Source organism: Trematomus bernacchii, unplaced genomic scaffold, assembly GCF_902827165.1.
Source record: "Trematomus bernacchii unplaced genomic scaffold, fTreBer1.1, whole genome shotgun sequence".
NCBI lineage: Eukaryota > Metazoa > Chordata > Actinopteri > Perciformes > Nototheniidae > Trematomus > Trematomus bernacchii.
Window position 1 is genome coordinate 171,389 of NW_022987782.1, and position 21,822 is coordinate 193,210.

At 42.3% G+C, this 21,822-nt stretch overlaps 1 protein-coding gene across 1 annotated transcript in view; it reads left to right on the forward strand.

Moving 5' to 3' along the window:
• Positions 1–21,822, forward strand: part of adgrb1a (adhesion G protein-coupled receptor B1a) — a 108,173-nt gene that overhangs the window by 22,240 nt on the left and 64,111 nt on the right. Inside the window, exons 2-11 of the mRNA XM_034149330.1 lie at positions 13,711–13,869; positions 14,718–14,822; positions 16,332–16,499; positions 16,892–17,071; positions 18,047–18,211; positions 18,925–19,089; positions 19,200–19,301; positions 19,408–19,514; positions 19,862–20,056; positions 20,535–20,603. Of these exons, the coding sequence (XP_034005221.1) occupies positions 13,711–13,869; positions 14,718–14,822; positions 16,332–16,499; positions 16,892–17,071; positions 18,047–18,211; positions 18,925–19,089; positions 19,200–19,301; positions 19,408–19,514; positions 19,862–20,056; positions 20,535–20,603 (1,415 nt within the window). The remainder of the gene's footprint in view (positions 1–13,710; positions 13,870–14,717; positions 14,823–16,331; positions 16,500–16,891; positions 17,072–18,046; positions 18,212–18,924; positions 19,090–19,199; positions 19,302–19,407; positions 19,515–19,861; positions 20,057–20,534; positions 20,604–21,822) is intronic.

The window sequence follows — 21,822 nt, forward strand, 5'->3', positions numbered from 1 at the left end:
ACAATTCACTCAACAATTAATAATCATTAAGGTGGAATCTAACTATATCCCAAATAATTTTTATTGCATCCAGGGGTAGAAACATGTTTATTTCTGCTGTAAAGTTGGGCATTTTAACATGGGGGTCTATGGAAATTCCTCCTTTCTGCAGTCATCGCCTATCGGCCAATAGATGAACTGTAGTTTGTGGCACTTCCTTATTGGCGTCCCGGCTCTGCCCCAGAGTTTGCCGCTTGGTGCATACGTGTATATACATTTAGACACATAAGGCTAATGAAAGTAGGGTAACATTACAGCATCAGAATATCAGTAGTTTCTTTTTAAGCAGATCTTTGCAGATGTTGTCGTTTTGGATCTGGATGTTGCTAGAGCCTCAGCATCACTGTACTACTTTCATATTTTTGTGTCAAGCTTTACATAAAGCACGTAAAAAAACATAAATCATATGTAATTTTAAAGTATGCTGTTATTGTTAGTAGGCTCCAGGATAATGAGACCAGCCCGGTCATCGACAACTTTGTCAGGTGGTGTGAGGAGTCCTATCTACAACTGAACAAATGTAAAACCAATGACATGATAATTGATATTAGAAGACATGAAGTATTGGAGACAGACAGTGGAACTTGTTTTGGAAACACTACCTACTTTATGTCTTTGCTTTCCAATTCACTGCAGTACAACCTCACGTTTTGTGTAACATGTCTTCAATTTGTGCAAACATTGTGGCTCTTGCTGTCAAGTCATGTCTTAGTGGAGCCGATACAGTGCATTTCGGTAATGGACATTTATGTTTTAAAGCACAAGAGCTTCTATTTCTACAGCCTACTGTTGTGCATTCCTGTCTGAGGAGGGCTTATATGTGTAGAAATGTAGTCGATGTTCCTCCCCGGTTTGAGATAGTCCCTGTGTTTTCATATTATTGGAATATGTCTGACCAGAGAAAGGATTTCAGAGTAGTCGGAGGACATTGTGTGTAACCTGAAAAGAAATCTAGCCTGAAGGAGCTGTTAACCTGCCCAAAATAATTCAGATTTCAATGGAGAGATGTGCCGTCCCATGATGCTCTCAATGCTGCTCAAAAGTCTTTCTCACTGAAAATAAGATAAATCTAAAGAAACAGGCTGAGAACTTGCCATATTTCCGTGTGCTATCTGGAGCATTTCCACTTGTTGTTACACATGGGAAAGAGGAAACATCTAAAATGGGATTTGAATCACTTTTGAACCGAGGACACTCTTTTATGAAAATTATTTTTATTATTGTCCAGTGTTCCCAATAAAAATAATGTTTAAGTTCAAGAAAAAGAAGTCAACCATGGCAAAGGGAGACGACACACGTGATGTCAGGCAGGGAAAAGGAGTTCCAGCCATGCTAGGTTTCCCTGTGCCATAATCAATCTGTGTCTACATTTCACATGTGCTCGCGTTAGTGTTGACCCCCAAATAAAGTGGTTTAGTTCATCTGGTTAAAGTGTGGGTCTGATTGTCGGCATGCTTGCTTCGCCAAACTTCAATGTCACCTCATTCCCACAGCTCGGCAAATGACTCACAACTGGGATGTAGGAAAACAGATATCAAGGTTAATACAATAACAACATACATTCCCAGGTTATTATAAACCATATCTGTCCTTTAAATATAACTGTAGTGGGGTGGAGTAAGTATTGTGTGTATCTAAATTCTGATATATAATCTTTCCCTGTGACATAGTCTCACACTGGGTGACATCATTATCATGAACAATGACACACACTGTTGATATTTTAAGAACCTTTACAACCAAACTTCAATTGGACACACCCAGCCATCACATTTTTTCAATTAATTTTCAATGGGCAGCTTCAGTCCAATAGAGTGGCGAAGTCCCTCCCCTTCCGGTGGACCTCCATGGGACCTTATTTCGGAAAAATTATGTATTGAAGTCAATGGAGAGAGAAAGATTATCTTTCGATCCCGTTTGAATTGTGCCACGAATTACACATATGGTGTTTGTCAATTTAAAAGATAATTTTGCAAGTCAAAAAAAATACAAGTAACACATTTGTTTGTGTGAAACGCTCAATGAACTACATCTCTGGTCAACAACACACATCACCAAGATGGCCGTCACTACTGTCTTGTCAACAAAATGATTGACTACCCTCACTATCACCACAATGAAACACGTCCAGAAGAATGTCATGCAAAGCTGCCTGCCTGCCTTCCTTTGATTCTCTCTGAACTGCCTGGTCGTTTTAATTTCAACCATTTGTGCAGATAGCATGAAGTAGAAAAGATCGCCGATCGCCGATGCTAGCGTTAGCGTTAGCATTTCTCCCCCGGGCTTAAATTGTGTATTATAGAATGATCACACCGGTGACAGTACTCTTCAAAGGGTTCACGAAATATGACTACTACTCTTACTGTTTAACATTTTGGGTTACTTGATGTTACTTCATGTTAAGGCTAATAAAAATGACAAGGCTGTAATGCTAACTAACGTGCTAGCTACTAGCTAGGTAGCTAACTTGATCCTTTCATCAGACGGGAAGCAAAAGAACGAGCTAGACCCATTGCTGGTATGATAACAACCTGGTACTAAGCACACAGGCATCTTGTTAAAGTTATCTTATCTTAGCCAGCGCCATATAGATAGATTATATCTATATGGCGCTGATCTTAGTTATCTCTTAGTAGAGGAAAACAATTGTGACATCACTTACGTGACTCTGGGATTTGTAGTCTTTCTAGTTGCGTATTTTTCATAGTCTTATATTTCAACAGTTTTACGACAAACTGTGACTTTTTTGACATGGAAATGATTTTTTAAGATTGACAAACATCATATGTGTAATTCATGGCACACTTCAAACGGGATCGAAAGATAAGTTCTCTCTCTCCATTGACTTCAATACATTATTTTTCCGAAATAAGGTCCCATGGGGCGGAAGTAGATGGGCGTGACTTCGCCACTCTATAAGATTGGTGCTGGTTAAAGAGTGAACCCATGAACTGAAGGTGAAACACAGGCCGTTTCTCAATCACGAGGATATTGGCTTCCAAGCCAATATTTCAAGGATGCTACGTCATCAATTGGCGCAGCAGGACCGTTCCAATGTCCAGCATACTTGGAATTCCACCGAGGCCGCGTCCTTGGTTTGGGGGAAATTTCGAGGCTGCACATGGGTAGACTTCGCGTCCTTAAAATCCCCACAATGCTTTGCGCACGGACCAATTTCCCCAAATCTGTGGCGGAAAATGTAAGGCGGGGCCTATCATATGACGCACACCTGCACACTTACTAGCCTGTTCCACTCGTTGTTTTCCGAATGCCAGGAAGTATTCTTGCCTAGCTTCTGAAGCAAGTGACTCGGAAGACATGTGCTACCAAGCAAGCGTACTCGCGATTGAGAAACACCCACAGAATCAGTTGATGTTACCGCCCGACGCAGAATTGTGTCTTGATATTTGTCACCGTGCCCTGGCTGGGGGGCTGTTTGGTGCTCGGTGCTCTAGAGGCTGCTCTACGGAGACTGATTGATTGACTCTTTTTTTCCATTTCATTGAATCACCTAGAAAGTGCAAAGGGCTATTAGACCTGTCAAAAACACAATGGAGTATTCAAATCAAATCACCTTTTATTAATCACACATGAACACAGCACTGAAAATGTAAGAATTCAATGTTTTATGTCAACAGATGTCACATGACTGTATTAGGTCAGTTGAAAGCAATAATATTAAGTTGAAAGTGATTTTTTTAAACTTCATATTATTGCTTTCAACTGACCTAATACAGTCATGTGAAATCTGTTGACATTTTAGTTTTTTCAGTGTGTATTTAAACTATAAGCAGTGGGCAGTTACTATGATGTGCCCATGGAGAAGTGTGGGGGTTCAGTGCCTTGCTCAAGAGCACCTTACTGTAGCAATACCCAAGAGGCATACTGGCACCAGTCCACAGTCCACATCATTTTGTCCATCCTGGGACAAGAACCAATGACCGTGCAGTTAATCCTGTTAAAATCATAAAATGTGTGCATTTCTAACTACATCCACTCAAAATGCAACGAAATCAGTGGCACATTTTTTCAAGAAAAACCCCGTAGTGCATATTCACTGCTGTAAAGAAAAGAGAATAACAAAACATAATTCTCTCTTTATAAGGACAACACGTGAGCGCTGTAATTGATGTTGAATTCTAACATTGTGCTCAGTTAAGAATAAGACTACCTTTTTTCTCCCTCTTTTCATTTCCCCTTTTCTTATCAGTGCCAAAATTGTTTCCCTCTTTCTGTTCCTGTCTCCCTTCATCTCCCTCTGCCCCCCCCCCCCTCTCCCCTCTCTCCTTTCACCGCCTGTTATCTCCTCCATGCAGTTGACTGCTTCTGTCCTCTGGGTGTCAGCACTCGCCTTATCCTTCATTCAGCCATCCAGCTTTGTGTGGACTAATCGGCCCGCGTTTCTGCCTGCATTTCATGTTTTCCTGATTATTTTTCTCGGCCCTCTCGTCTCTGTCTTTATTTCATTTTCCTCACCCTCCTGCTCCACCCCCCCCCGGCCCCCCGGCCCCCAGCTGCCTGCTTGTTTCAACAATAGCTGTCAACTTCAACATCATATTTCACCATCCTTTCTTCCTAACACGGCACACACACACTCAATCGATAAATCTGCAGCAACCCTATATATAACAGTGCATGTGTGTGCGTGTGAGACCTTTAGTGAGGGGGTTTGGGGGGGGGCGGGTTAGTGGCAACTATTGATGATTCCAAAGCTGCAGAAACAGGAGCTGTAACAGGAGATGCACTAAGCATGCTCCAAACTGAAGGTGGAGATGATATCCAGGAAGTTCTTCATAAACACATAAATAATTGCGCGATACACATACATGCACTCACATAAGTGCAAAGCCATGCAACACACAGCAGGTGAAGGTCAAGCTGAAGGTCAAAGTAAAGTAGGCGGTTTGAGAGGTGAGCAAGAAAGGAGAGTTTAAGGATTATTGTTGTGATTTCTGGGAAAAAGACCCCCTTCTGAATTATTCAACATAATGTAATGCCCTTGCAGAGAGAGAAAGTCAACACTGTGTCACTCTCCTCCCATTACCTCCCCTCCCTGAGTCTGATTATTGGGCAGGGTGAAGAAAAAAAAGTTGAAGTCTTGTCATTTTGTCAGTTTTTTCCCCCAGAAGAATGAATCTGTAAATGGACCCCGCCCCCTTATTCTCTCGCCTTGCCAAAGCCTTCATTTAACAGAAGGAGCGTCTGTCCTTTGCTCCAAACTGCACTTAATCTCCCTCTGTATTCATAAAGCATATTTGTTCACAATAAACCCAGAATGATCCAGGAGGGCAGCTGAAGGTTACTCTGCAGTGAAAGGCTTATTTTAGCTCCAGAAAAACTCAAACTGGTTCCTTTCTGAACTGTACATTAAACCACACGTCTGGGACAATGCAAGCATAATGTACATATATCAATAATGTTATTAATTGGTCAAAATTATACAAATATTTTAGATTTCCAATAATTAAAATGTTAAAAAAGAAACCAACAATACGTCTGTAGCAACAAAACAACCAATACATGAAGTCTCTAAATGTGTTCCTTAATAAAAGCTTGTACCAAATGTAAAGTTAAATGATGTTTACTGAACAAAATGTATTGTGTTTTACCTTTTTAATCCGCCGAGAGGAAATGTTGAGTAATAAAAAAGCTTTTTCCCTCTGGGGGCATAAGTGTGCTCAGGTTGCTTTATGGCAATCTGTCTATCTAACCTTAATATATCAAGGTCAAGGATATTTAAAGTGTTCTCCATAAAAGAACATTATCTTAGTTTGGAGGAAATGTTACAGAAAACTACAGACATGTCGATAAAAACAAACTTAATAGAAAGTTGATAAAAATGTTCTTTACAAAATCTAACCTGCACTGAAAGAAACAAATCAAACTGCTCACAAACATCACCACAGCTCAGATCTCTGTATCATACAGCGCCAAACACATGACAAGCTTTCAAGTACACACTACGGAACAGATAGAAGGATCATTCTATGTTTTCTAACAGTTGTGCTTACACAATGGGACCCTGTGACTCTTAGCATAACTAGCTTATCAAATCTTAGTTAGCATTAGCTTACAAATGTTCAATGCGTCCCTGACAAAAATACTGTAGGTTGGAGTGTTTCATAGCAACCGGGTCATTTTATTAGATTTATTTGTTTGTATTTTATCATCTGGGAGTGTAGTATTATCAAATCAAGTTGTGTCTGTCTAGAAGTGGTGTTGACAGACCAAATGAATAACAGACTGAACCACTGACTAAGCCAATGAGAAAGTCCGAAGAGGAGAGGAAACACTCCGAGGTCCAGGTTAATCGTCAGCGTAGTTCTGGAGGTCTAAATGTAGTGGCAACACTTCCAATGCATAAAGTCCCTAAGGAGGCTAAAGAGTTGTTGTTCCATGGAGTTTAATACAGAAAGTCAAACAAACAATCATCTTTACAGGACCATAACTATCTGAGCCTAGCCCACCCTCTTTGTCATCCACCCACGTGATGATAGCTGGAAGAAGAAGAATATATCTTTATTGTCATCATACAAAGTATAACAACATTTCTTAGGCATCTCTCTCTCAGTAAGTAATACAAAAGAGACACAAAGACATCAATAAAAGCAGGAGTAAAAGCCGAGGTAGCAGCAAAGACAGTGCAACGCAGCAGGATACAATTCCATGTCAATGAGCATATTTACACAGAAACAAACGATTCTAATACATATTTATTAATAACTGTGGTTGCAGTCTTTGAGGTGCGTGCGTGCGTGCGTGCGTGCGTGCGTGCGTGTGTGTTCACAGTTGTTGTAATGTGCTCTGAGGTTGGACAGGGATGGGAGTGATGGAGGCCACAGCTCTGGGATAGAGGGGTGTCTCTGATGCTACGGACCTCAGTCGGGTGGTGTAGATGCTGCTGGGGTCTGGGAGCTCAGTCCTGACGGTGCACTGAGCCGCTTCACCCCCTGCTGCAGATCCATCCTCTGGGCGGCTGTACAGCTGGCGCACCTCACAGTGATGCAGCTGGTCAGGAAGCTCTCCATGATGGAACAGTAGAGGGTTGCCAGCAGAGTCTGTCGTAGCCTGGCCTTGTTCAGTTTCCTGAGGAAGAAGAGTCGTTGCAGGGCCTTTTTCACCAGGTTTGAGGTGTTGGAGGTCCATGTCAGATGGTTGGACATGTTGAGGTCCTCACGCTCTCCACTGCTTCTCCATGGATGTGGAGGGGGGAGGTGGACTTCCTTTCTTGTTCTCCTGAAGTCAGTGATGAGCTCCTTGGTTTTAGAGGTGTTAAGGACCAGGTTGTTGTCCTTAGACCACTCAGCCAGATGTTCCACCTCAAGCCTGTAGGCCGTCTCCTCATTGTCTGTAATAAGCCTCACTACTGTGGTGTCATTTGCAAATGTAATTATGGAGTTACCAATTAAAACTGTGTGCAATGTGAAAAATAATTATAACATTAGAAATAATCAACAATGGCTAACTAAGGATTTTGGCTCTTAAATACTTTCCAACGCTACCCTGTGTGTGGCACTCACACACATCTAGCTCCAAACTAAAAGTGTTCTTAGTCATTTCATTAGACATCTTGCCCTAATAGCTATAGACCAACATTTCCTTATTTAATCCTCATTCTTAAATGTGTGTCGGTCATTGCTTTTATCAAATGTTACTCAAACAAGAAATGAATCGTGCTTTGGTCAGGAACTACTTCAGCAGCAGATGAATCACCATCTGGACCTCTAGTGAGTCTTTGTAGCAGCAGAGGTATGAACTGTATAGAGGATTCACTTTGAAAAACTAATGTTTACATGTTCATGAGGGAAGCGTGATGTATTGTAATCGTTCTTGGATAACAATGGAGCTCTTTGGCACAGAACAAATGATTTATCAGGCTTTGGATAAACACACAATTTAGAAGGATTTATGAATGGTTTTGTTTTGTCTCAGAACCTAAGGAGGAGCTCACAGTCCGGTCCCTCTGTCCTTTTATACTTCTCTTTTCTCTTCATTTACCTTCAAATTGACAGGATTCAGACATTAGCAATAAAGTTTGCACGTCACTGAATGACCACTTGTCAGGACAACTCGTTGCCATGGTAATGACATTATGCTCATGGTGACTGAACTGGCACACACCCACAGCTCTCTGTTGTCTTCGGTGTGTGTCACCTACTTTTCATATAAGTGCACTAAAAATGTTCCCATACATAGAATAACACATCTAATTTATAAGCACTTCTTTGCAGACAGAAAGCAAGATTAAAGCCCCCAAAAGGTCATTCCATTCAACAGTCAATCAAGAGTGACGCACCAATCATTTAGCTATCCAAAGAGCCTTACCAGATACAAAAAAAAGAAAGTTTGTCTGGAAGCACATTGGAGGTCAGTGTAATAAAAAAGCTTTTTCTCTCTGGGGGCATAAGTGTGCTCAGGTTGCTTTATGGCAATCTGTCTATCTAACCATAATATATGAAGGTCACGGATATTTAAAGTGCTCTCCATAAGAGAACATTATCTTAGTTTGGAGGAAATGTTACAGAAAAACTACAGACATGTCGATAAAAACGATAAAAACTAAGTTTACAAAATCTAACCTGCACTGAAAGAAACAAATCAAACTGCTCACAAACATCACCACAGCTCAGATGTCTGTATCATACAGCACCAAACACATGACAAGCTTTCAAGCACACAATACTTTGTTTATTATCGTCAAAGTGCACAAACTGGTGAGAAACAGATAGAAGGATCATTCTATGTTTTCTAACAGTTGTGCTTACACAATGGGACCCTGGGACTCTTAGCATAACTAGCTTATCAAATCTTAGTTAGCATTAGCTTACAAATGTTCAATGCGCCCCTGACATAAATACTGTAGGTTGGAGTGTTTCATTGCAACCTGGTTATTTTATTTTATTTACAACGATCTTCTATGCTGGCAGCGGTCTGATAGCGAAAAATAGCAGACCTGGTGAATGTGTAAATTGATAGAATGATAGTTTTACTCGTCCAATGGGTTGATGTTGTTTGTTTTGTAATTGTTGGCTTCCAGTGGATGAAATGGTCAGTTCCTGCCTGCATTGGACTGCTTATTGACTGATTGAGTGCGGTCACAGAAACATAATAATAATAATAATAAATTATATTTATATAGTGCTTTTCTGTTACTCAAAGATGCTTTAAAGGGCCCATGTCATGCTTTTCCGGTTATTACCCGTCCCCTTGTGTGTTATGAAGGTTTCTATGCATGTAAACGGTGTGCAGAGTCACAAACCCTCAAAGTACACCCTGTAGTGAGTAAAACTCTAACACAGAAAAGACCTGTCTATGCTGCCCCAGAACGCCTCGTTGGACATTTCTCATTTTCCATTGTTTGCTTCCTGGGTTCTGTGACGTGTGAATACCCAAATCAACAACAAATGACTGCCCAAATGGACCAATCCGTGCAGCACCTCACACACCAGGATCCCTTGGCTAACTAACAGGGAGTCCCCATTGACTTGCATAGAGCTCCCTGAACACTGGTAATAGACGAGTTGGGATGGCGGAGAAATGCTCTCCGCAGACCCATTCTCACAGCGTTATAAACCTTTTTCTTACTCAATATCAAGCCACACTTATTGTTTTTACTTCGGCTGTGAGTGTTTGTGTGTGCTCAGGATGACTTTCACTGTGTCTCGCTGTATCGCCGACCCGGAAACCTGTCCGCTCCTTGCAGCAGCAACGAGCCTCGCAACGTCCCGACCAATCAGGGCAGGAGCTCCAACAAGCCGTTAAGGACAGAGAGTGAATACACATACTATACAGAGATGCTGTATGAGAAACCAATGTGATTTTGGAACATTGCACAATTTAAATCTATTCTAGTAGACCTCAACAATGGAAATATGATCAGTAGAAATGGCCATGACATGGGACCTTTAACATGAACAAAATCCAATTTTCGCAGCCATAAGTAAACACTCAGGCTACACTCCGTCAGTCTGCTGACAACAAAGACATATTGACTGTGATCACTGGTGCCTGCTGATTTCATTTCTGAAGGAAAACACAACATTTGACAGGTTTGGACTTTGTCCACTGAAATCTGTCTCTTTCAATCAATAAAGTTTGGCTCAGCGGCAGTGAAATCAGGAATGTGTGTGTGTGAGTGTGTGCGCATATCTGACTCTTTTGACTGGATCAAGTGCCCTCCACAGCGCCCTCCCTTATCCCAACCCTCATCCCAAATTAAAAGGACTTGCAGCTAATTAAAAACGTGTGTGTCTGGATGTTAGCCAACTTCATGTTCTATTCATGCAGATTAATACATATTTGCCGTTGCCTGTGGGGGCTGAAAAGCATCTGTCTCTGCCATTAAACATTCATGAGTGTGCAGGACAAAGGGAAAGAGAGCCATGGAGAGCCACTCCTCCTCATATCAGCACACATCTTAATGGAGCACATTAAATTGGAACGGCCAAACAGGGAATTTCACAATGACAATGGCATTCATCACACCTCTGTTTTAAATCTCCCCTCAGATCAGTCTGTGTGGCCGGAATTCTGTTAATGCAAAAATCTACGTATTTTTGTATTAACTCATTTTCTACTAACATGTATTCCACTCATATACTTCACTTCCAGTTTGGCATACAATAAACATGCAAAATGACATATTTGAATGATGTATTGGTACATGGTAAAACCTGATTTCCATTTAAACACCAGGTTAAATGGTTTAATGATGTGACAATAGAGTGGGCGGTTAGTGGAGAAATAGAATAAGTCAAAATGTAACTCAACATATATACATAATGGAAGAAGGCTGTGTCTTTAGTGTCTATATATTTAAATATTAGGTCATCATATTGATTTGTATTAATTGTGCATGCAATTGGTAAGTTAGTTTGAATGAAGGAAAATAACCCTGCACTTCTGTATAATGTATTAACATCAGGTTTCATCCCTATAGTAAACACATGCAAGACTAGATACTAGAGAGAAAAACCTCATTATAAATCTGTGGCGTGACACAAGAAGGTCAGAAGATGATTACATGAATAATTAAAAACATACATTCTTATATGCACACATGTGAGTCTGACACTTGAGCAGCTCCTGTGTTTTCTCTTCTTTTTCTGAAAACCTTCAAATATGACTTAGCAATTACACTATGAGGGTAACAATATGTCTTATAATTGGTTTATAATTAGTGATGCATTTATCTATCTATCATTTACATTTTCAGGAGGAGATAACACTAATTACTTTTTAGACTGCAAGGTATTTCCATCCATTATATTTTCTAATCATTGGAATGAGTACAAAAGTACAATATGTACTGCTAAAATGTATTGGACTGGAAGTATAAAGTAGCATAATATGAAAAAAACTCAAATGAAGTACATGTACCTAAGTACAAAACTTGAGTACATTATAGGTCTCCTATCATGCAAAATGCACTTTTTAATGTCTTTTATACATAACTATGTGTCCCCGGCGTCAGGAGACTCACTAAGTGTCAGGAAACAAAACCCTCTCTCTTTTCCTCCATACCCACATCTCTAAAAACGGGGGAACAACGGAGCTGATCCAGATTTGCTGAGTCATCAATCAATCAATAGGATACGGCTGTAGTAGGCCTAAGGCCTTTTAGTCGCTCATAAATAAGTAGATCACTGTTCTTATATACTATGGATGCTGGCAACAGTCACATAGTCCAAAGTGAAGGTGATGTTTGAGGCGGGACTTGAGACAGTTAACCGTCTTGGATGTGACAACGCTTTCTGGCAGATCATTCCACAAGTCAACCACACGCAGGCTGAACAAGTTGCGGCGGATAGCCAGTCTTGAGTACTGTTTCTTCAACTTGAGGCAATGTCCACAAGTCCTGGTGTTATAATCTCGTTGTAGTGGGCATGATGTTTTGTAGATGTTGTGGAGATATTTGAAAACTTCGATGATATCTCCCCTCGCCCTTCTATAATACATACTCGGGATCTTAAGACTTTGCAGTCGTTCTTGATATGGTAGGTCCTTTAGTTCTGGAACCAGCTTCGTTGCCCTTCTCTGTATTTTCTCGATGAGCTCAGCATCCTTTTTGTACATGGGGGACCAAGCGACATTCCCATACACGAGGAGTGGCCGTACAAGAGAGATGTATAAACTACGTACTACGTCAGAGTCCAAATAAGTGTATGATCTGCGGATCATTGCTAGGATACCATTCGCTTTGTTACTTGCCCGACGGATATGGTCACTAAATGTCAGGGTATTATCAACATTCACACCAAGGTCCTTTTCATTCTGAGTCTCGGATAGGTTTATAGAGTTTGAATTATCACCCATATTATACTCATATTTTGGGTTCTGAAAACCTAAGTGCATTACTTTGCACTTTGCTGCATTGAATTTGAGCTGTCAACACTCGGACCACCTCAGCATTTCCCTGAGATCTGACTGGAGTTTTTCTGCATCCTCTTTACACTTAATTACCTTGAAGACTTTAGTATCATCTGCAAACATCTGGACCATGGAGCTCACATTATCGGGTAGGTCGTTGATATAGACGACAAACAGTGCAGGACCCAGGACACTCCCTTGTGGAATTCCACTGAGAACTGGGCACCATCCAGATGGTTTCCCGTTAACAAAGACTCTCTGTCGCCTGTTTTTGAGAAAGTCTGAGATCCAGGTGAGTATGTCTCCACGGATACCATACCCGTAGAGCTTCTTCAGTAATCTTTTGTGAGGTACAGTATCAAATGCTTTCTGGAAATCCAAATAAATGGCATCGAGACTTCCTCTTTCGTCAAGGGTACGAGACCATATGTCAAGGCAGGCCAGGAGCTGGGTTGAACAGGATCTGCCCTGGACGAAGCCGTGTTGGCGGTCTGATAATAGGTTATTATCATGACGACATTACTCAAATGTGGGCTGGCTTTAAACCCACGGCACTATCAGAAACGTCGCTATCAGAAACGTCGCTATCAGAAACATTGCACGACGTGTTTTGGAAGTATTATTGTCTGTGTTTACACTAGCAAGCATCTCTAACACTCAGAGCTAACCTATACTGGAGAGAGTACATGTATGTGTAAGCAGGATATTAAAAAAGGAACTCACCTTGTAGTAAACCCACAAGAAAAAAAGAATTTGAGCTCCATACTGTTTCAGAAATAATCTGAGTGGTTTGGAACATGATATAGCGTTTAATCAAGGCAGCATTTAGCTGTATCTGCCGGTAGAAATCTCTCTCTTCCCTGTGCAGCTCACAGCTTGCCTGCGTGCTCAAAAGGGGGCGGGGCCAACAGCTACTGACCCAGAATCAGCACTTCTCTAACAGGGCTGAAATAGAGGGATATGAGGGATGTCTAAAAAGCATGATCTGTTTGGTATTTTGAGCAAAATCATCATAGACATGTTTTTTATATATTTTTATATACCTGAGACCCATAATATATGCCTAAAAATAGCATGATAGGAGATCTTAAGTTACTTTCCACCACTGCTCAGGGGGGGAATTGATGTCTACCATTTGGAGGGTCAATGGTCCGATCATCATCCCTAGAAACGTGTTGGAAATGCAAGATACCCCAAAATTGCTCCTGCAGTAGACGACATGTAACAACATGTTAACCGATTTGATCCAGAAAGTGCACTCTCTGGTCACCCTTGAATGCAGTGCTGCTGTGTGTGTTTCAGGCGGGTGGAGTGTGTGGGGGCAGTGGAGACGGTGCAGCAGCGAGTGCGGAGGCGGGATTCAAACCCGGGCTCGGACCTGTCAGTCACCGGCAGAGGAGTCGTACCTGTGTGAGGGGGTGCTGGAGGAGGGCCGTCCCTGCAACGCTCAGCCCTGCAGCGGTGAGACCCCCATCCTGTGTGTGTGTGTGTGTGTGTGTGTGTGTGTGTGTGTGTGTGTGTGTATGTGTGTGTTGTGTGTGTGTGTGTGTGTGTGTGTGTGTGTGTGTGTGTGTGTGTGTGTGTGTGTGTGTGTGTGTGTTCATGTTTCTACACATCCATGTCTGCAAGATGTATTTACTCTATGTGGTTAATTATGAGCACCAGGTGTGTACAAATTGTGTGTTTACAGCTTTATTTTAATATAGTTTTTTTACATCTTGTTCATCCCCTTGTGTACCCGTCCTCTATAAGTCAGCGTGTTGACTTAAGGAGTGCATGTTGGAAAGGGGACTTTGATCGATGAAAATAATTAGGGCATGGTCAACCGTTTTAAAGACCATGCATGTGTAGTGAACATCATTACACTCACAAATGAATGAAAGGACACAGGATATCAAACATCTGAGCACAATTATGTAAAAGCTATTCACCAGGAAGCATTAGAGCTTTTACTCAATTGTTCTCCTGCTTCCTTCATTTGTACAGGACTAGCATTTCGTTTTTGTCTGACAAATAGCTCCAACAGCATTATCGTAGATGTGTTATGTGTTTTTTTTCCAGTTAGTCATGCCATCAGAGGCATTCAAGACTCACATGAACATAATTATACAACAGCTGAAAACATAAAGCACTGCACACATTTACAGCACACTGACACCGACAGCACAAAAAAAAGTCCCAAGTTTGGCTGATGCTGTTCTGGGTGACCATCACGTCACGGTTGTGTCCCAATTATAAGACGTTAATGACGGACCACTGGTTGCTAACCCCCGCCCCCTCCTCCCCCGGCCTTGCCTCACCCTCTTTAGGCAAAGGCCTCCATCTCTCTCGCAGCCAATCGCTTCGCTCGGTGGACAGCCGCAAGCGTGATGACGTAGACAAGCCCCGCGGCGGACAGCAGAGCCCTCAGACAGGTAAGACAACGGGACGCAGAGGGAACCCATGCATCAGTCACTGTGGCAGCTTGGGTGACCAGCACATCTGTACACTTTACACACCATGACCACAAACAACACACTTTTAATCTACACATCTATCAAAATCTCCCAAAGCAGTGCCTCGTCCGCAGTGGACTAATTCCAACATGGACCCTGACTGAACATAGTGAAATGGTATTTTATGTGGGTCATAACAGGACACTGTGCTCTGTCTGTAAAACACTACACCGAGTCTCTGCTAAAGTGATACTCCACCCAAAAACAGGAGAAGCAAGCACTCAATAGTAGGCTGAAGGAACCGATTAGGAACCCCTCAAAATGAGATACAAGTCTCCTGTCTGGTGTATTTGGAGCTAGTTGTTTAGCCTAGCTTAGCATGATGGCATGGCAGCTTCACTGTGATGTCAAAATAAATAGTTACACACATAACTCCCCTAAACCATAATACATAAGTGAACTTTATTGGTAAAAGCTGTTGCTTTTTTAACTTTGAAAAAGCAATGCAAGCTGTGTGCCTCTTTATGCTTATCGAGCTAGTTCATTAGCCTCTTGGCTTTATCTCCGAACTTAATGAACAGACAAGAGACTGGTATCAATCTTTTTAAAATGTGAAACATTACTAAGCGGATAGTTAACATGGATAAATATCTAACAAAGAAGATGGATGACGAAAGTGGACCATGATGCAGGGTTGGCTGCAATGGATTATTTGATCTGCACCAACCACAAAAGTCACTGTTGGATACCACCGTTACTGATATGAATCCAAGCAGAATTAACGTAAAGACCTTTCAAGCCTAAAGGGTTTGCAGTTTTGACACACAGAGCATTTGTGTGAAGTATCACTTTACCTAGCTAATCGATTCACCTCTTCCTGTTTAGTTCTCTTCTCCCTGCTTCCCAAGCTTTAACTGCCAAATTCTTCCCTATTGGTGAATGTACCTATTACATTGGCAGTCATGGCCATTGAAAAGATGACTGACATATCCTAAGCCAGTGGCATTAACTTCCACTGGAAGTTAATGCAGAGGATATGAAATCAGAGCCCCACAGTTGAAGAAGAACAAGCAGAACAAAAGCTGGGGTACATTTCAGGGGTCGCCTCCTTTTGAAGGATGTCGTTTACGAATTGACACAGAACATTAGATGGTTTGGACCTGCAGCTCAGTTCCTATGGAGCAGGTCTACAAAGGATTTAAGCCCTCTGGCAAGTTCCTATCATTGTCTTTTAAAGTATGCGATGAGCAATCAAGGCTACAAGCTGCATGTAGAGGAACCATTGGTGGGTGAGCCTCCTCCACCTGTCGCCTCAGAAGGAGGCAACCCTTCAAATGTGCCTCAGCTGGAATCTACCCTCACACCACAACCCTTCCTGTTTTGGCCACAGAGGCTGCATCCCGCATGATAATTAGTTATGGCCCTTTCCTTTTCCTCTTTCTTCTCCTTTTATCCTCCTATCCTTTACCCACCCCCCCCCCTCCTCAGTAGACTCAGCTTCAGGTGAGGAGTGGTCAGCGTGGAGTGTGTGTTCTGCCACTTGTGGGGAGGGCTGGCAGAGTCGCACTCGTCTCTGTGTGTACGGCTCCTACAGCACCCAGTGCAGTGGGAAACTGCGCGAGCAGAGAGCCTGCAACAACTCTGCTGTTTGTCCAGGTAAGCCCCCCTCCCCCCCTCCACAAACCCTTCCCTCCACTTCCACCTCCCTGCGCTCGCCAAGCCCTCTCCTGGACCCTGCCTCACCCATACAAGACCCTCCTGACTCACCTCCTCAGGCACTTAACAGATCTGTCGCCCCTGGGTTTATTTGTCCCCTCACTTTGCCTGCAGTTAGGAAGGACCCTCACTATTACAGCAGATATTCCACAGTGCTCTCAGGCTCTCGTACATGCAGACAGGCAGGGAGACTCCTCAACTTAGAAAGCAATATCATCCCAATCACCGGCTAAACAGCAGTCATGTATCTGAGTCAGGTTGACAGTTGAGTTCTCTTGTTGTGGTGTGTTCAGGGGGTCTGTGTATGTGCCTGTCTATAAATCATACCCTAGCTGCTCTGATTGCAGTGCACGGCGCTTGGGACGAGTGGTCGCCGTGGAGTTTGTGTTCATCGACCTGTGGCCGAGGTTACAGGTCGCGAACACGAACCTGCGCCCCCCCACAGTTTGGGGGGGATGTCTGTGATGGCCCAGAGAAACAGACCAAGTTCTGCAACATAGCTGTCTGTCCAGGTGAGGAGCACATTCAAGCATTATCTATTTCAAATCGTGCATCATTGGAATAAAATGTAACCTTACCGCATGCAACCTTTACAAGGCTACTTGGGCCTTTTTGTTAATAAATGAGTTAGTAAATTGATTACATTCTGTCCCCCTATAATGGCAGGATTCTTACCTTTCTTTCAAGTGTGACTATTTGGAAAAGTGATCAACACGTTTGCCTATTAAAGCTGCTCCATGTCACTGCAGCATGTAACCATATTAAAACAGGACAGTATGTAATGTGAACCAGCTCATGCATATCTGTAGATCAGAGCTGTCAAACATACACCCTGCAGGGTGACCTTACAAAGTGTAAAGATTTCAGAGAAGACATGGACTGCAACTTTCACAACTTTTATGTATTTTGTATTTATACATTTACAAGGCAGGGGGATAACTTGACCTTCTGCCTTAATAGTTCCCACTTTAGTTTGTATGGTGCTTGTATACAGTTCAGGTGGACAAGATGACTACACAGATGTGGAAATGAATGTTAAATGTAGTTGTTTTGATCATTAAGTAAAATACTATATGGTTCAGTTCAAGATCCGATGACTAAATGTCTTGAAATTACACTTATTTTTCTTAAGAAATGTCAGGTTGTTCATAATGTTTTACAAAAAGATTAAATGTAGACATTTTCAGAATGTACTTGTATGCACTAAAACAAAGGGAACAATTTAAAGTTGTCATTAAAGGGTTATTATGCTTTGATTCGATTGGTCAACACCCCTGCCTTACATATAACAAAAGCACAAAGAATAAAAGAAAAGATGGTATGTCTAAGTACACATTGTTTACAGTGAACCCTATGTGGAGATGGAAAACTGCAACTCTATTTATTACATTTTTGGGATTTTTATATAATCAATAATGCACCAAATGCATGTATTTTCCGTGTTCTCTTCCCTGCGACCCTGCTGCTGACCTGGTGCCCGCTCCCAGTGGATGGAGTGTGGAACGAGTGGTCCAACTGGAGCTCGTGCTCCGCCTCCTGCTCCAACGGGACCACTCAGAGGACCCGGGAGTGTAACGGCCCCTCGTACGGGGGCTCCGAGTGCAGAGGGGAGTGGCTGGAGACCGTTGACTGCTTCCTTGGGGAGTGCCCGGGTATGAAAGAGACAAAGCCAGAGCTAAATATTTACTGTGCTCCAATAATGTGTTCCTTGCTCTTTCACTACTAGCTGTTGTATATAAATGACATATTTAATCAAACATGCATTTACTTCATTGTTACACACAGAAGGTACTTTCTGTTTCTATTGTGTTCTATTGCTTTTCAGTTCGATATTGAATCATTTGTTGTGAAAGCCTACATAATCAAACTCTTTTGAACACACATTGGCTCCTCGGGTTGGTCTTAGCAGTGCTTCATGGTTTCACGTGGCTTTAAAGGACCATGCATTGTTTCTGCATGTGTTATCCAGTGTGGTCGGAACATTGTAAGAATGTGAGAAGTCGTTAACAAAAGAAAAAGTCTGACATTTCTTTATTAACATAAAAAGAGGGGGAATCAGACATACAATAAACCAGATTCATTGATTCAGCTACCAGAGGACTTGCATTGCCTAGACTTTTGCTTTCTAGTTTCCTCCCAGCTACCAACAGTTTCCATTCATTGCAGATTGCTATAAATGATCAATGAGTAAGTGAGTTTAAAATCTCAGCTAACTAATAAATGATCTTCGTGAATAAATGCAAAAATACCAACACACTACCATTTTGAAAAATGTTCTACAGTATTGTAAATATCTAAACACACTGGGTTTAATTGTGGCTGATGAAGTCCTGTCTAACAGTCTGTGTGTTTCTGTTTGTGTCAGTGGATGGCAAGTGGCAGCCGTGGTCTTTGTGGTCGGGCTGCTCTAAAACCTGTGGTGGGGGGAGCCAGCAGAGAAACAGGATTTGTTATGGGCCCTTTTTTGAAGGGCAATCTTGTCCCGGAGAACGGGAAGAGGTCCGGCACTGTAATGAGAAGAGATGCCCAGGTGAGTGGACAAACATAGGTTGCTTTGTCAGCAGTATTTCATCAGGACTGGAAACCTGAGGTCATATTTCATAACATATACATACTCATTTACTGTCCTTTTGGGAACAGAACCTCATGAAATATGTGGCGAGGACAACTTCTCCAACGTTGTATGGAAGATGACTCCAGCTGGGGATACAACGGCAGTACGCTGCCCCCCCAATGCCATGGGTGAGCTCACACCTCACCATCAATGATACACCAAAGTCCACCTGGAGTTCTTTGAGTTGGATCAGAAACATATCTTGCTGATATAAATGCATGTGTCCTCACACAGGGCTGATCCTGCGCCGCTGCTCCCTGGACGAAGAGGGCGTCGCCTACTGGGAGAATCCCACCTACATGAAATGTATATCCAATGACTATCGCAGCATACAAACTTTGGTGAGCTGCTACAACATTTTTGTTTACAGTCTTGGTAGCCTTAGAGCTAAATTACCATATAAAGACAATAATTCAAATCAGGGCACAAAGGTACGGCGGCAGACAGATGCAAACTCGCAACAACAGCCCAAAACACTTCCATAAGGAAGCTGCAGCTTCAGAAACAATGCAAATATAAAACACAACTGTGCCAAAACACATGCAAATGAAGAAATGTCTTCACCAACTTGAAAACACTTACGCAGCCTGAAAGTTAAAAAAAAGTCTCTCCTAATGGAAGTGTTTCGGGCCGTTGTAGGTGTTTATTCCTTACTGTTAAAACTAACAGAACCCACTGTCTCTGTTAGACCCGGGAACATTTGTCAAAAGCACAGCGTGGCCTTGTGGGAGATGGAGTCTCCGAGGTGATGACCAAGCTGAGGGTGACCTCCAGTGATGGGACCAGCTACAGCGGAGACCTGCTGGCCATCGTGGACGTGCTGAAGAACATGACGGAGATCTTCAGGAGGGCGTACTACAGCCCCAGCAGCACAGACATGAGGGTGAGGAGATGCTGTTTGGGTTTACTGCTAGTGGACCGCTGTCTATACACTTGTGTGAGGGTGTTTTCTACCCTAGAATAAACCAGTAGAGGTTACAGATGATATTATGCTGTTTGGAGTTCTCCCTCTCCTGTAGTGTCTTCTACGTATATGTTGTGATGCAGAGGCTAACATCCCAGTGTTCCCTCCAGAGGGAGTTTCTCTCCCACACACTGCCAGAAACACCTGCATTGGACTCCTTTGTTTACTTCCATAGCATAGTGACATCACTTTGTAACATTCGCGCTTCTGTTGGCAAGCACTCCAACACATTGTATGTGATAGGCTAAGGGGCGGGACCCTCTAAGCCAGGAGTGTCAAACTCAAATGCGAAATGTTGTCATGAGCCCCCCCCCGGTTCGTACACGTAACTCTCTCTTCTTGAGTCTAGAATAGAAAGATAACAATGTCATATGTTTTTTTAAATACTTTTTTGCAGAACTTTGTGCAGTCAGTCAGCAATCTGTTGATGGAAGAGAACCGGGATAGATGGGAAGAAGCACAACTGGTGAGCATCCCCCTCTCTTTCTATAACTGGATTTACATCATCACACATTCTGTAATTAGTGTCTTTAGTAGAACTAAGGGTAAAGTAATGACAACAACCCTTCTGCTGTACAACTGATGGGTTAGACAGTGTTACAAAGACACAGGTGGACCAGCAGCCCACCTGTCAGGAGAGTGACAGGCAGAGGAGGACTGCTGAGGGACAGAAATATCTGCAGCTAATGAGTAACCGAGTCACCGCTAACACCCACTCCTCCATCTGCTGCACTCATCCACTTGTGCCTCACTATCTGTGCCTCCCTTCAGCCGTCCAGCTGTCCGTGCTTCTCTCGCCATGCACACACCAGAAGAATGCCAAACAAACCAACTCCAGAATGAGTGTATTCAAATGCAAATATCAAGCATTGTGCAGAAAGAGTTTGTTATTCCCCTGTGAGAGGATAATATGAAGAGGCACATTTTTATAATATCCACTAACTGTGTGGCTCTTACCTTACTGTAATATATTTTCTTTGTTAACATTAACAAAATACATCTGATTTGGTATAAACACAACATCACTGCTCACCAGTCTAAAGTGTGGATGTAATATTTCATATTTCTGAATCTGTGTGTCCCTGCTTTAAGGCCGAAACAGTTGTTTTTGTACTTCTCATGGGTAGATAATGAATACCTTGCAGTGACTTTAAAGTTCATCCTATCTCAAAGCCAAAACTTCTCCTGAGACCGTTATCAGGGCTAAAGAAGGATTACCAGCAAGGTCAATCTGCCCCTGAGACCCCAGCCCCGCAGGGGGCAGGACCCCAGTTTACCATGTGGCAATAACGGAAAATGTGAAAATGAATTGACTTGCTTATATAATGGTCAAGCTATATTCATCAGGTTTCACTTCTCGGCAACTTGTTCAAAGTGAAATACATGGAGAAGGGAGGACAGCGCTTTATTAAACGGTCTATAAGGCAGCCAGAGATGATTATATTATACCAACAAACACACTTATAACTCAGAGTTGTACTACTATACATACATGTGATCAGCCAGACAAGAGATGATTTATGTGTTGTGTTGTCATTATTGGGAAAACATGGCGCTTGCAATACCATTAATTTATTTATTTATTTATTATCATGGCAAAAATAAATAAGATGGACACAAAGGAATTATTTGATAGAATAATACAATGACTATAATTAATGTACTTACCATTAAGTGTCAAGCTT